The sequence below is a fragment of the Gekko japonicus genome, unplaced genomic scaffold, assembly GCF_001447785.1.
Source record: "Gekko japonicus isolate JY-2015 unplaced genomic scaffold, Gekko_japonicus_V1.1 scaffold105, whole genome shotgun sequence".
Taxonomy (NCBI): domain Eukaryota; kingdom Metazoa; phylum Chordata; class Lepidosauria; order Squamata; family Gekkonidae; genus Gekko; species Gekko japonicus.
This window is the reverse complement of record NW_015167532.1, coordinates 1183539-1198894: the sequence shown is the minus strand read 5'-3', so window position 1 is coordinate 1198894 and position 15356 is coordinate 1183539. Positions and strand designations below refer to the sequence as shown.

General features: G+C 46.6%; 1 protein-coding gene across 1 annotated transcript in view; it reads right to left on the bottom strand.

Annotated features, from left to right (window-relative positions):
- The window catches only part of DPP6 (dipeptidyl-peptidase 6), a 308399-nt gene that overhangs the window by 93436 nt on the left and 199607 nt on the right, over positions 1 to 15356 (bottom strand). Inside the window, exon 9 of the mRNA XM_015413434.1 lies at positions 1733 to 1887. Coding sequence (XP_015268920.1) covers positions 1733 to 1887 — 155 coding nt within the window. The remainder of the gene's footprint in view (positions 1 to 1732; positions 1888 to 15356) is intronic.

Genomic DNA, 15356 nt, shown 5'->3' with positions numbered 1-15356 from the left:
GGCATACTTGACTCTTCCCCTCCATATTATCCTCAAAAAAACCCAGTGAGGGAGACTGGGCTGAAAGAAAGTGTCTGGTTTCCAAGGTCATCTGGTGGGCTTCAACGTAGTACGGAAAATTGAATCTGGGTCTCCCAAGTCCTAGTGCAGCACTCAAAGCACTACAGTATATGGGCTTAACAAAAATATTGCTTTTCTCCAAAGCAGAAACGTTGAGATACTGTGGAAGTTAACATTTGCACTTAGGTAGCTGCTCAGTGTTTTGGTGCGAAAAGATCTGCCTATGATTAAGGCTGAAGGATGATGGTTAACCACATGTTCTGTCGCTTTGCTGTAAGTCTTGGCGTGTTCCATGGTACACACTTCCTTGAGGGCCTTGAGGAAGGCTGAACGGGGGTTATACATGTGTGTACGTATTTACATGTGCATGCGGTCATGCACGCACACACAGGGATTTGCGGTGCCATCCTAAACAGAGTTGTGTGTGTGTGTGTTAAGTGCTGTCAAGTTGCTTCCAACTTCTGGCAACCCTATGAATTAATGACCTCTGAAACCTCCTATCATTAGCAGCCTTGCTCCAGTCTTGCAAACTGCCTTGCTCCAGTCTTGCAAACTCTGTGGCTGCCTTGATTAAGTCCATCCCTCTGATGTTGGATCCTCCGCCTTTTCTGCTGCCTTCATCTTTTCCTAGCATTATGATTTTTCCAGTGACCCTCATCTTCTCATAATGTGACCAAAGTACAATAGCCTCAGTTTAGTCATTTTCACTCCTAGGGACTGGTCAGGCTTGCCTTGATCTAGAAAGCAGAGTTACCCCCTTCTAGGTCCATTGATGCCAATAGGCTTAGACAAGAGAGTGTGCCCTCTGTTTGTGGAAATAAGGATCTGCACGCAGAGGGGACTGTTGAGAATTAGATATATAGATGAGTGTAACTCTACTTAGGACAGTCCTGTTAGGTGCTGACACAGCAAAAATTTGTTATAATCAACTCAGGGATTAAAGCTCAAGATACAGCTAAGGATGTAGCCTATGTTTCCCCCCCTGTGGGTGGCTTCTGGTTGAACAACAGATTAATTCACATTTTAGCACTGCTTTAAACGGCAAAGCAAATCTGCTGTCAAAGCCAATGTTAGAACACTGAGAGGCAATCATAGTTCTGACAGAAAGGACTGCATCCCTGTTTTGGATGCTCATATGTTTTCCCTCATGAGCATGCAAGCCACTTGGGGGGACACCATTTTGGTGGGTTGAGCTGCTAGCGAACCAAGAGTAGAAACAGTCCCTGATCAAGTTGAAGCTACCAGCAATTAGTTATAGTGTTAATCTATCAGTAGAGGACCAAAGCAAACCTTATTGGGGGGAATATCTATCAGAGAAGGTGTAATACAGCTCTAAGATGATTAGGATCATTTAAAAAAAATGACTTTTTGCCATCAAGTCACAGCTGACTTACAGCCATCCCATAGTGTTTTCATGGCAAAAAATGTTCAGAGGCGGTTAGCAACCCTAGATTTCCTTGGTGGTCTCCCCTCCAAGTACTAACCAGGGCTGACCCTGCTTAGCTTCTTGGACCTGACAAGACTGGGCTAGAGAAGATCAGGCTAGCTTGGGTGATCCGGGACTTTATACGAAGCTATTTGTTCTCCAGTTTCAACCAAGGGAAGGTAAAAAACAAAACAACAACAACAAAAATATCCTGAATGTTAATCTGTTGACTTGCTTCCATCTTACCTTTGGATAATGATATGTTTTCACTTTGGGATAAAGATCATTGGTGTACATGGGTATCTCCATAGTGGGGACTCTGGAGTCATTGATGGTTGCATACGCTAATCTCGTGCCATCTGGAGACCACCAGTGTGCGATATGGGTCTTCAGGATCTCCTCTGGTTAAAGAAGGAAGAAGAAAAGGAGATTGGTTACATCTCGGATTTTAGCTAGCCCAGGAACAGAAGAGCAGAAAGGTCAGGACGGTGTGTGTGGTCCCCTCCACTCGTTCTTAAGACAAGCCTACGAGGTGTGTTAACCAGTATTCCAGACTTGGGAATACTGCAGTCACACACACTAAATAATCCACCTTCAATGCACTTTCCAAAAGGATCTTGCCAGTTCACACAGTAAAATCCAGATGGAAAGTGGATTGAGAGTGGATTATTTAGTGTGTGTGACTCAGCGTTGCACACTTGTCTGTTTGGCTGCTAGGGAAACATGATGCTGGTCTACAAGAAGAATTGTTGTGATGCAGCAGGGTTCTTCCCTTAAGAACATAATATTTAACCAACTTTTAAGGTTGTTTTTTTAAAGTACCATCCAAGAAATGGATTAGCAAAAATAACCACAATACAAAAAGAGGAGGAGGAGGAGGAGGAGATTGGATTTCTACCCCGCCCTTCACTACCCAAAGGTGTCTCAGAGTGGCTTACAAACTCCTTTCCCTTCCCCTCCCCACAACAGACACCCTGTGAGGGAGGTAGGGCTGAGAGAGCTCTTGACAGAAACTCCTCTTTTTCAAGAACAGCTCTTGTCAGAACTACGGCTTGCCCAAGGTCATCCAGCCAGGTGTGAGTGGAGGAGTGGGGAATCAAACCCGGTTCTCCCAGATTAGAGTCCGCGGCACTTAACTACTACACCAAACTTGCTCTCTCTATTGACTGCAGAGGTGTTAAAGGGCACATACTACTGCAGGGCCTTACCAATAAAAAAAAGCACAAGAATCTTCTGCATCTGATATAGTATCAGTTTTAAAATGGGGATAGACAGATTCACAATAGCTATCAGCCGCAGTTGGCAAGGAGAACCTCCATATTCGTAGTCAGTAAAACTTTGAAACAGCAGGCAACATCAGGGGAAGACCTGGACTTCAATGCCCTGTTTGTTGGCCTCCAGGAAAACCGGTTGGCCACTGTATGAAACAGAATGCTGGACTAGATGGATCACTGGTCTGATCCAGTTGGGCTCTTCTTATAGCTACTAAACCTGCGCCTGATAAAGACTCCCTGTTTACAGAGTAGATGAAAAGATCCCACCTCTTGGCGAAAGTTTCTGGCTTCATAAGACACTCTAGCTAGTTTTAACTGACACATTCTTTCTTTTTCTTAACTGCACTTTCCCAAAGGTTGCACATACACGCAGTCCATAGATAGTGGGCCTGTAGATCTATGCATTGTCGTGCAGTGCACATTTGTGCAGTTCTTTGTGAAGCTCATCAGAGAAAATATTCAGTGCTGCTCTTCTAGGAACCAGGGAAATTGCTAGATTTGTAGTCCTACTATTATGTAACAGACCCGACTGCAGAATCCAGAAGTCACCTTGCGGGGCCATCACCTATGACAGTTTGCTGATTTCCCAAACAAAGACTATTTGATTTCCTAAGGTAAACATTAAATGTATTAAGGGTGACAACTGGAGTTGTTTTTTTAAAAGATTGCTTCTGTGCCCCAGTTTAGTTGACTTAACAGTACACGGGAAATGCCGGGAATGCAGAATAAACAAATTGGACTCTGCCCTGTAGCGATGGGCTGTCGCTGATTATATTTTGTTGCTTCTGCATTTGTTTTTCGCTTTCACATCAGGAACAATTCAATAATTAATCGCAGGATGGGAATAAAGAGAGGGCTGGCAGGTCCTTGACACTTCGGCATTAATTAGGAATTATGTTCTTCTGCAAACATCTTCCTCTGATCTCTTGGGCTTAATGAAGCACTTCATGAGAGGATCACGTGAGATGCTTAGGACAGAACTTGGAGGGCAGATGACATCTGGCAGCACAGAGTTCTATGGCTCCCAGTGCAAAGTAACTTTTTAAGAAAAGGATTGTACATGTGACTAATTCCAGAAGAGGAGTCTTCAACAATCGTGTGGGGGCGAAGAGCAGAAGAGGTGGCACCTTTGTGACATCTGGCAGCACAGAGTTCTATGGCTTCCAGTGCAAACTAACTTTTTAAGAAAAGGATTGTACATGCGACTAATTCCGAAGAGGAGTCTTCAACAATTGCGTGGGGGCGAAGAGCGGAAGAGGTGGCACCTTTCTGATTAGTTTTGCATGACATCTGATGAGCTCTCAGAAGCAACACCCAGTTCATCAGATGCATGAAAATTGGGAGGTAAAATACAGGTAGTGTTCCCTCTAAGCTGAGTTAGTGTGAGCTAGCTCACAGTTTTTTAGCCTCTGGCTCACAGATGTTTGTCTTAGCTCAGGAAGGATGGCTCCAGAGCCAACTCATTTATTGCAGTAGCCAAATGGCTCGCTCACCACTCTAATGCCAGCAGCTCACAAAGTAGAATTTTTGCTCACAAGACGCCACAGCTTAGAGGGAGCATTTTATATTACATCCAAAAAAAAAAAACGCTTTGGGGAGGAAAAATCCCATTCTCCCCCCTTTCCTCCCCTCACTACGAGCTGCAGCTCCAGATGCCCCCTCACTTGCCCCTTCCCCCATGCTGGTCGCAGTGGCATCCTCTGTTCCTGTTCTCTGGTCAACCAAAACCATCCAAATCATCATCCTTATTGTTCATATTTCTCTATTCTGTGACGGTGGGATTGATGGAAAGTGCTGTCAGGTTCCAGCCAGACTCTGACCACCTCATAGGGCTCTCAGGGCAAGAGACGTTCCGAGGTGGTTTGCCATCGCCTGCCTTGCGCGGCGATGCTGGACTTCCCTTGGTGGTCTCCCATCCAAGCACGAATCAGCGCCAGCCCTGCTTAGCTTCTGAAACCTAATGAGATCAGGCTCGCCTGGGCCATCCGGGTCAAGGGTTCTCTATGACAGGCTCTGCAAACAACTGCTTAAGTAGCTGATAGAGCTCTCCGCATTATCTGTCTCCAGCCCTGATGGTTTCTTCACGGGCACTTGGTGCACAGCCAACCTGCAAGACCTGTGCCACCCATCTCTGCTGATTTGGGGGTCCCCTGCACTGGGATTGCAATAACAACATCCAGCAAGAGTGGAGCTCTTGCATGGGTATAATGTTCAGAACTGAAAATAAATGATGTTAGACAACTCATCATTTGAAACTTGGCCAAGGTGCAGAGGAGGACAGCAGGGAGTCAGGATTTACTACAAGGAACAGAAGGTGACGCAGGACTCCGGCAGAGGACAGCAGGCTGGAGCAGCTGGGAAAATGAGGTGATGGAGAAGACAGTGTTGGAGTTCAATGACCCTCAGAACCATGCAAGAAAGTCTGATCCAGTGACATCAGGATATGGTGCCATGTTGGTTGCCTAGCCAACCAAAATGCCTTCTGCCCTGGGGCAAGTGATGCTCTGTCTTCTTGGTGCTGGGGGGGTGGTCAACAGTGGGAGGGCTTCTAATGTCCTGGCCCCACTGGTGGACCTCCTGATGGCACTGGTATTTCTGGCCACTGTGTGATACAGAGTGTTGGGCTGGATGGGCATTTGGCCTGATCCAACATTGGCGTCTCTTATGTTCTCTTATGCCCAGCCTAAAGCACAGATTTCATTAACACACTCACACACACTGAATAACGCACTTTCAAACCACTTTGCATCTGGATTTTACTGTGTGAAATGACAAAATCCACTTGCAAATGATTGCTGAAGTGGATTGAAACTGCATTATTCAGCATGTGTGAAAGTGCCCTATAATCATGATTTCTGATAGTAAAATCATCATCTTTCTTTCAAGGGAACCCTGCAGAGAAATCACCTTGTGTTGAACACAGAACTGGATTCCACGTGTATTGACCAGCCCAATGGTTTTTGAACCACTGCAGTTACAATCACAGCCACACTGTTATTCTGGGACAGAAGGATGGTGTATTTTGTGTGTGTGTGTGTGTGTCTCATTAGTATTGCTATTATGTGCCAGCTAAACAAGTAAAGATTTTGCCCAGCTCAATTATGTTGTGAACATTCTGGGAAGTATGATCTGAATGGTAACCAGAAACCTACACGATACAACAACACAAATTAATGAACGTCCTCAGAGAATTTTCTCTGGCAGAAAGACACACGACACACCTCAATGTCTCTCTCCCTTATAAGTTCTGTATGGACACCTGGCAGCAAGCCCAAGTTTAATGTTAGTGCAAAGCGATGGGTAATTGCATTTCCGTCACACTTCAGAGGGATGCAAAACTCTTACTGATTCTGGCTGGGAAAACATTAGCTAGGTTAGGGCTTTCCATGTAAACCACCCTATGTTCATGTTCAACACTGGCTCTCATGATCTCTTAGAGCTAAGAGTTCACATGCTTATCATGACTTCCGCTGTCTTCAAGATTGGAAGTGTTGTACTCATGCACCTGTTTTCCCTCGCTCCCAATAAACATCAGGAACTATTCAATGTTATTTTTCTCCATCCTAGGCATCCCTGCACATGTTGAATTAGCTGCAAATTCTCAGAGAATTCCTGTATTCAAGGCACATCTACCCATTATAGTTAACTAGGAAAAAGGCCCGTTGTGGAAATAAATACAACGGCCTCTAGAAAGAGGCTCTGGGCAAGTGCCCCGGCCTTGGACACTCAATGTCAATTTGCTGTGGCGACCTCAGCAGGGTATAATGACACTGAGTCCACCATTTTCTCCAGGGGAACTGATCTCTGCTACCTAAAGAACAGTTGTAATTTTGAGTGATCTCCAACCCTCACCTGGAGATTGGCAAAAATGGTTCCCCAGAAGGGAATGGTTGGTTTGGAGGGTGGAGTCTATGGCTTTGTACCTGTCCGAGGTCCCACGCCTCCTGAAAACTCACCCTCTCCAGGCTCCATCCCTCCATCCCTCACTTCTCCAGGAATTTCCTACCTGGAGTTGGCAACCCTATCTCCTTCCCAGCCAAGCATCAACCTACCTTTATTTCCCCCTCACTCTTCAGCTTTCCATTATATTGTAATTCACCAAATTACCATTATATTGTAATTCACCAAATTATAATTCCCAGGATTCTTTGGGAAAAACCACAGGGTTGCTATCTGGCTTGGGATATTCCTGGGGACTTGGGGGAGGTACTGAGGGAGGGCAGCTTGGAGAGGGAAGGGTGATCAATAGGGACGTGAGGCCATCAGTCTACCTTCTGAAGCTGCCATTTCCTCCCAGTGTTCAGGCCAGAGATCAGTTGTAATTCTGGAAGATTTCCAGGCCCCACTTGGAGGTTGCTAACCTTAGGAAGCCATGATGGCGAGCCATATAAAACCAAGAGTTTATAGTCTAGTAAATTTATTTATTTATTTTATTCGATTTATATCCCGCCCTCCCCCCATTGCAGGCTCAGGACGGGTTCCATCAAATTTAGAAGAAGAAGAAGAGATTGGATTTATACCCCGCCCTTCACTACCCAAAGGTGTCTCAGAGCAGCTTACAAACTCCTTTCCCTTCCCCTCCCCACAACAGACACCCTGTGAGGTAGGTGGGGCTGAGAAAGCTCTTGACAGAAACTGCTCTTTTTTTAAGAACAGCTGTGCCAGAATTATGGCTTGCCCAAGGTCATCCAGCCAGGTGCAAGTGGAGGAGTGGGGAATCAAACCTGGTTCTCCCAGATTAGAGTCCACACACTTAACCACTACACCAAACTACACTATACAAAATTACTATACTATACACTATACAAAAATTAAAACAGTGTGTAAGTTTCTTCAGGGAGTTCGCCGTGGCAGTAGCAAAGTGCAAAGACAAGCGTGAATGACCTCTCTGGCCTTTGCATAAACCGTGTGTGTGCCCCAAACTCCTTAAGGCATCACAAGACAAGAGTCTCTGGGGAGGACTCTGTACTAGGGACTTATGTTCCGCTTAAGGTTCTTTGTTCTTTAATGAAGGTCTATCAAAATGCTTGTTGTAGATATCTAGACAACATGGATATGAAAGGATAAGGAGTGAGGGGGGAGGTCTACAAACAAGTAAGATAAAAGGCTTTCACAAAACAAAGGAATTAAATAAGAGACAACCAGTACAGGTGGAAACAGGTGGGTCAAAAAGACAAGGGGCTTTCCTGCACTCTCATTATTCTCACGTGTGTACCTGTTGCTTTTGGGAGGGGGGTTTCTCTGCTCCGCTTGTGTTTTGCTCCCATTGGTGGGTTGGATCTGATATTACATCACTTTATGTCTGTCATGAAAAGCTGCCGTTTAAATCCGCAGGGAGATATGCCAGACATAAAGTGATGTAATATTGAACTGACCATTAGAGGGAGCAAAACACACCTTGCAGCAATAGGGACACACAAGCGATGAACATGAGAGTGCAAAAAAGCTCACGGGTTCACCTAAGCTGGTCCAGCTGGGAAGCCTTGCCTTGGACTGAATGTTTCCACCTGAACGAGAGGAGGAGCAGCCATCCAATCCCCTTTCAGCGTTTCTCTGTTCTTTGAATTCTTTGATATCTTGAAATATTTGCTAACAAAACAGAGTCGTTCCAGCCTCTCTTAGTCTGGGTTTCTGTCCCCTACCACATCAAATTGCTTTTACAGTTCTCAGTTCACAGGAGAATCAGCCATGCGGGATGGTGAAAAAGAATCTGACTCCGTGGACAGTCTCTTTTACTGTGCCAGATCAAGTTCCTGCCTAGCACTGGTCATTCAGTTGTTTTACTTATTTAAAACATTTGTATGCTGCCTCTCCACCCAGTTAGGGCTCTCAAAGTAAAGGTTTCCCTTCCTCAAAAGCCAGTCGAAATCCGACTCTAGGGGGCAGCGCTCATCTCCATTTCCAAGCCAAACAGCCAGCGCTTTCTGAAGACATTTCCGTGGTCATGTGGCCGGCATGTCTAAACGTCGAGGTGCACGGAACGCTGTTGCCTTCCCATCGAAGTGGTACCTATTTATCTACTTGCAATTTCTTGCTTTCGAACGGCTAGGTTGGCAGGAGCTGGAACTAGAGACGGGAGCTTACTCCATCACGTGGCACTCGGGTCTCGAACTGCCGAGCTACTGACCTTTTGATCTGCAGCTCAGCGTCTTAACCCCTGAGCCACCACGGCTCTCAAAGTGGCGAACAACTAAGAAGCCATTAAAAATCAGCTTTAAAACCAGTATGTGGTGGTGGAGGAAAGAGCTGCCAACTCGCAGCTGACTTATGGCGACCCCGTGGGGTTTTCAAGGCGAGAGATGGACAGAGGTTGCCTGCCCCTGTGTATCGACCCTGGACTTCCTTGGAGGCCTCCCATCCAAATACTAACCAGGGCTGACCCTGCTTAACTTCCAAGATCTGAAAAGATTGGGCTAGTCTGAGCTATTCAAATCAAAGCTAAATATATATATATATATCAGTGTGTGTGTTTACAAAGCCAGCAATAAAAAGTACACAAGGGTCCTTTCTGCATTTAGATCTCATCCCTGGTTTTTATCAGAGTACAATTCGCGAAACGATACCTTGCATTTATCCCTGGTTATAACAGCGTCCGTTTATCCGGGGACAAGTGTGGGGCGAAACTGGGGTGACCTCAATGTAACATGGAAACAAAAAAATACCCCGAGATGATTACAGGGGTGAACTCGCATGTAGTGTCGAACGAAAGTCCGGGGACAGGGCTGAACCAAGATTTAAGGTCTCGTGCGGAAAGGACCAAGGAGTCAGAAAGCGAACACCCAATGAAAGCAGGAAAAAAATATATCTTCACTGGCCAAACTGCGGCTCAGGAGCCAAATGCGGCTCTTTCACACATATCGAGGAGCTCCTGGCAGGGCGGCTGGGGAAATGAAGGGCAGGGTTTCACCAATCAGTGATGCCTCACCAATTGGTCTATCTTTCCCCAGCCAGTTTCCCCCTCCCTGGGTAGACTTGAGGTGTGTGGGGGGGGAACAGAGAAAGAAAGCAACTTTAAATGTGATCTCAAAGCCCCTCTCCTGCTGGCTGGCTTGGAGAAGACATTTGTCTCTTTAAATCCCTTCTCCAAGCCAAGCCAGCCAGCCAGCATGGGGAGGGGGGGCTTGGAGGATGTATTTAAAGTTGCTTTCTTTCTCTGCTCTCTCCCTCCCTCTCTCTCTCTCTCTCTCCCTTCCACCCATGTATTTGCTTTCTTTGTTTCTCTCTCTCTTTCTCCACCTCTTTCCTTCTTTCTTTCCACCTCTCTCTCTTTTTCCTCTCTCTCTTAGACAAATAAATATCATTCGCAAACAAATAACTATCATTGGACAGATAAATATCATTATCAGTATCTGTTTTTACCCCTTTTTATTTTTGGCAGTCTCATTTAATGTTAATTTTTAAAAAAAGCAAATTTGCATATTTTAAAATAAAAACACGTGATATTTGTTCACGTCTTGCGGCTCTCAAACATCTGACATTTATTCTATGTGGCTCTTAAGTTGAGCAAGTTTGGCCACCCCTGGACTGGAATTTCCGCAGTGATATTTGAGTCTCTCTGGGCATGTAAACTCACTGTGAATTAACACAGCTGGCTCTGCAACAGCCTTTTACTATGGTGTCGTTTGCTCACTCGGTGTAGTAAAAGAGAAGATCCACCGCCCAGCTTCTGAGTGGTCTCCTCCAATGTTCTGTGTCAGAGCAGAAAACAACACTAGCCTGGGAGATAAGAACCACGTAGCCCCGAAGAGGTTAACTCTCACATTCGCAGCCCACACTTTTGTGTTCGGGAAGGTATCGTGTGACCATCTGTTGTCTATACACGGTGCTACATGGCTGTTTTAATGCTGAGGGGGAATCAGCATGGCCAGGGGTCATTTCGTAGAAAAAGAGCTAGGGGGACTCATTAGCATAACTCATTAGCATATGCCACACCCCCTGACATCACCGGAAGTGTGTCCTCCCCACAGCCGGCGGCGACCTTCAGCGGGCACCAGCAGGGAGCTCCAGGCCCTGCCCTCCCTCACCTCACCCGGGGGGATGGCGTCCCCCCGCGTCCCCCCCCAAATGACCCCTGAGCATGGCTTCTGCAGACCAAGTCCTGACTTATGGAACCTTTTCAAACAATTGTTTTCTACCGAACAGGAAGTTAGGGACAAACCACTAGACATTAGATGTATATTTGGAATTCCCAAAGGGTTCTCGGTAAATTAACCATCATGGGGTAACAGGCAGGTCCACTTGTGGCTTGGTAAAGGACTAAGGAATAGCTAGCAGAGAGCGGGAGCACAGAGTTTTCATCATGGAGGGGGAAGTGGGACCCCCCTAAGGATTTCTACCGGGACAGCTGCTCTTAAATATTCATACATGACCTGTGTCAGGGACGAACAATGAGCTGGTCAGGTTTGTACCAAATTATTCAGGGTGGTGAAAACCCAAGCTGAATGTGAAGAGAATATTCCCAGATTGGGTTTCATCCATCCCCAAGTTTTATCTGTTTTATTATGTTTTTAGCTTTAATGCTGATCTCTGTCCTGTAGCTTTATCTACTTTATTCTTTTGACCAGCTTTGAGCGCACTTGTGTGCAGAAAGGTGACATTAACATTTCCTAAATAGCTAAATAAAATAACTTGGTGAATTGGCAATCCCGAATAGCAAATGAGATTCAACGTGATGCACAATGGAGCAAAGAAAATCTCTACTTAGCATACGTCTCAGTGGGGTTTGAACTAGCGGTGACTATCGGGGAAGGATCTTGGGGTTTTGATGGACAGCTGGAGGAAAATGTCAACTCAGTGTGAATGGTGGTAAAAAAAAATGAAATTTGTAGTTGAGATTATTAAGGAAGGGTTGAAAATGAAGGTTCAGTGATACTGTTTTAATATGTGGTGTGACGGCCACATTTGGAATAATTGAACACTGTTTGAGTTCAATTATCTCATGCAGAACTGGAAAAAGTGCAGAAAAATAGCAGTCAAATGAAAGACTAAGGAGTTGGGGGGTTTTTGTTTAGAGAAATGACAACTATGGGGGGAATAGGATGACACTTTATAACATTATGAATGTTGTGGAGACATTTGAAAGATATTTCTCTCTCTCTTAGGACTTGGAGTCACCCCCTGAGATCAGCTGGCATAGATACAGGACAGAAAAGAAAACTCTTCTGACGAACTTACAGAATCCGCTGCTACAAGATGTAATGCAGATCACTGGTCTCTTTTAAAAAAATAAAAATTCCTGGAAATTGCCAAACTCACATTAGCCATGCTAGTTAAAATTAAACCTCCACACACAGATGCATTGTAGCTGTCAGTATCAAAGGGCAGGGAAGGGCTTCACATTTTGATTGGGGGCTTCCAAAAACTGTCTGTCTGGCCAGTGTCAGAACTAGGAAAAGGAACACAAGAGATGCCCCACTGGATCAGACCACTGGTCCGTCTAGCCCAGCATCCTGTCTCGCGCAGTGGCCAACCAGTTAGCCTGGTGTGAAAACAACAAGGCCTACAGGTCAAGATCTTCCCTTGATGTTGCATCCTGGCACTGGCATTCAGAGGGTCACTGCCTCTGAACATGGAGGTTCCCTTTAGTCACCACGGCTAGTAGCCACTGATAGACCTGCCCTCCATGAATCTTGTCTGATCCCCTTTAAAAGCCATCTACGCTAATAGCCATCACTGCATCCACTAGCGATGAATCTTAAAACTGTAACTGCTCCCTGAGTAACAAAGTGCTTCCTTTCATCCCCCTTGAAACGATTGCTCAGCTGCTCCATGGAGTGCCACTGAGTTCTAGTACTATGGGAAAGGTCCTGTCTCCACCTGCTTTCTTTATCCCATGCATAATCGAATAATTTAGGCTGGGAGCAGGGCTTTTTTTTGTAGAAAAAGCCCAGCAGGAACTCACTAGCATATTAGGCCACACCCCTGACTTCACAGCTCATTAGCCTATTAGGCCACACCCCCATGTTACCAGAAGTGTGGTCGTCCAGCCACACCCACCTTTTGCTTCTTATTCTGTTTACTTTGTTGTCAAAATCCTGGGCTTTTTTTGTAGCAGGAACCTCTTTGCATGTTAGGCCACACACACCCTAATGAAGCCAATCCTAATGAGTTTCTGCTGTTAGGTTCTGCTGTTATGCTAATGAGTTCCTGTTGGGCATGGCCAACTCAGGAGCCAGCCGGAACTCCGTTCCTGTGTGTTCCTGCCCAAAAATAGCCCTGGCTGGGAGACTCGTCTTAATGGATCCTTGGTTTAGCCCAGAAGGACTGCTCCGTTCTCAGATGCTTTGCCTGCTTTGTGTTCCTAAGGGCAGTGAGGGGTACCGAGTGAAGAAGGAGGCAGGAACGACAAAAGTAAACACACGGAGAAAGGACTGGAGCACGGCAGGCCACAGCTTTATTCATGACAGCATCCAGAGCATCTGGTGCCACACAGGACAGGATCCAAACATCAAGCGACCTGACTGTCGGCTGATGGACACCCCATCCCCAGCCCGCCTGCTGGGCGGACCAGGAGTGACAAGCAGGTGGTCTCACAAAGGCACAAGCCCCTGCATGGAACCCTTGCCACTTGGGAGTGGATCCAGGCAACTGCCCCTGAGCTGGGCCCGCCGCTAAATGGCTCGACCTCCCCCAAGACCCCATAAATGGGGGTCCCCTACCCGGGGAGGCGTGCGTGCAAGCACAGCCTCCACACAAAATAGATCCAGCCCAATGCCTAAAACTACCATAAAGCTGTGACGAAAGCAATTTAAATGAAATGACACACAACAGAACCAAAAGAAAGAGGGAGGGAGGAAAGGAGGAAGTGTCTGATGAAACAGAGCAGACCGGACACCAGCTGCTGGGCTCCCAGCCCAAGCAGGGGGAGGAGACCAACATGTCCCCTGATTGGCCAGCAGCCCTAGGACCACCCAGCCACTTGGAGGCCCCCTGAAACAGCCGTGGGCTGGCAGGAGCCACACCGTGGCTGTCTGGAGAGCCTTTCGTTAGCCGGGAGCTCCCCCCCCCAGACCTGCAGCCACAAAGCAGCCACTGGTGAGTCGGTGGCTGCGAATTGCCTACAGAAGGTTCAGCCCAAGACACCTGGTGCTTCTTAAGAATCTCAGGCAGTAGGACAAGAAAACACCTCTGCTCAAGATTTTGCAGAGCATCTGTCAGACAGAACATACCGTACTGAGCGAGATGCTCCTAGTGCTTTATAGTGCATATGTCACAGTTTTGATATACTGAATTCACAACAGTTTTAATTTCCTTTGAGAGAGGGAAGTTTTTGTCAATGGCTTTGCAGTAACAGACGCCTATTTCACCATGAAGCTGTCACATTCTAAGGACTTGTAATGAGAGCATAAATTGGATAGAGAACTCAATGCCAAATGACTTTAAGAATTCCTGCCAGGGGGGAAAAAACCCATCAGCTCTGCATTGGAATGGAGTGGAGCTTTCCTGTTCCCTCATTGCTGTTTGAAGACTGGAAGATAAGTTTGTTGTGTTCTGTAATGCAGGACCAAACTAGATGAGGTTGGGTAGGCGGTTGTCAGGGAGAGGGGCGCGCGAGGCTCAGTTCACGCAAGAGGTTCATTCCAGCCAATGGGAAGGCAAGCATCTTCCTTGCGACTCTTCTGCGGGCCCCGTGATGCCAGGTGCCAGCTGGGAGTGTGAGTGGGTAAACGGTAGCAGAGGCAGGGGCAGCCACGGTATTTGAGGAGGAAATGGGGGGTTCTCCAGGTGCCTTTGGCAACCGTCAGAACGAACACCTGCTTTCGCTAACCGGAAGCCTCTGTACACATAGGAGTTGGCTTGTTGAATCTTGTAGGAGAAGAAAAAGAGAAAGGAGGAGGAGGAGACTGGATTTATAGCCCGCCCTTCACTCAGAGTCTCAGAGCAGCTTACAATCTCTTTCCCTTCCACTCCCCACAACAGACACCCTGTGAGGTAGGTGGGGCTGAGAGAGCTCTGAGAGAACTGCCCTTGAGAGAACAGGTCTGAGAGAACATGTGACTGATCCAACGTCACACCAGCAGCTGCATGTGGAGGAGTCCTGGACTCAAGAATCATAGGCAAGAGGCTTCTAAACACTGATCCAAGCTAAATCTCTTCCTGGCTGGTAGCTGGTCCAAATCAACAGCGATCATCATCACAGAGGGCCAATGCCAATTGCATAAGGCCCAAGGAACAGAAACTATCAAACAGGGGTTCTTTGTTGCTTTAAGGGCTGCATATGACCATCTTTCACACAGGAACGCCCATCCAAAGAAGCCTCCTACTGCCTGCAGTGGACGCTACTGCTGCCAGTCAATACAGGAAGTCGTGACTGAAGAGCAATCTTGCAGCCCCGGCCTTCCAGCGCAAATAAAAAGAGCCCCTCTTGTAGTGACACCGAGCTCTCCCTTGCTAAATGAGAAATGGATATTGGCTGTTCTCCCTCTTTTTTGGCTACTGAGCTTTGTCTGCAGTTGGGAAGAGGAAAACTGGGAAGCAAGCCGCCTGTTCCTGTTTCAGACCTGGCCCTCATCTGTTAAAGCAGGCTGCTGGTTTCTACTAGGGAACACACCATTCCTGTTAGCAAACATTTATGTCTAGGACTATTTTGGGGCAGG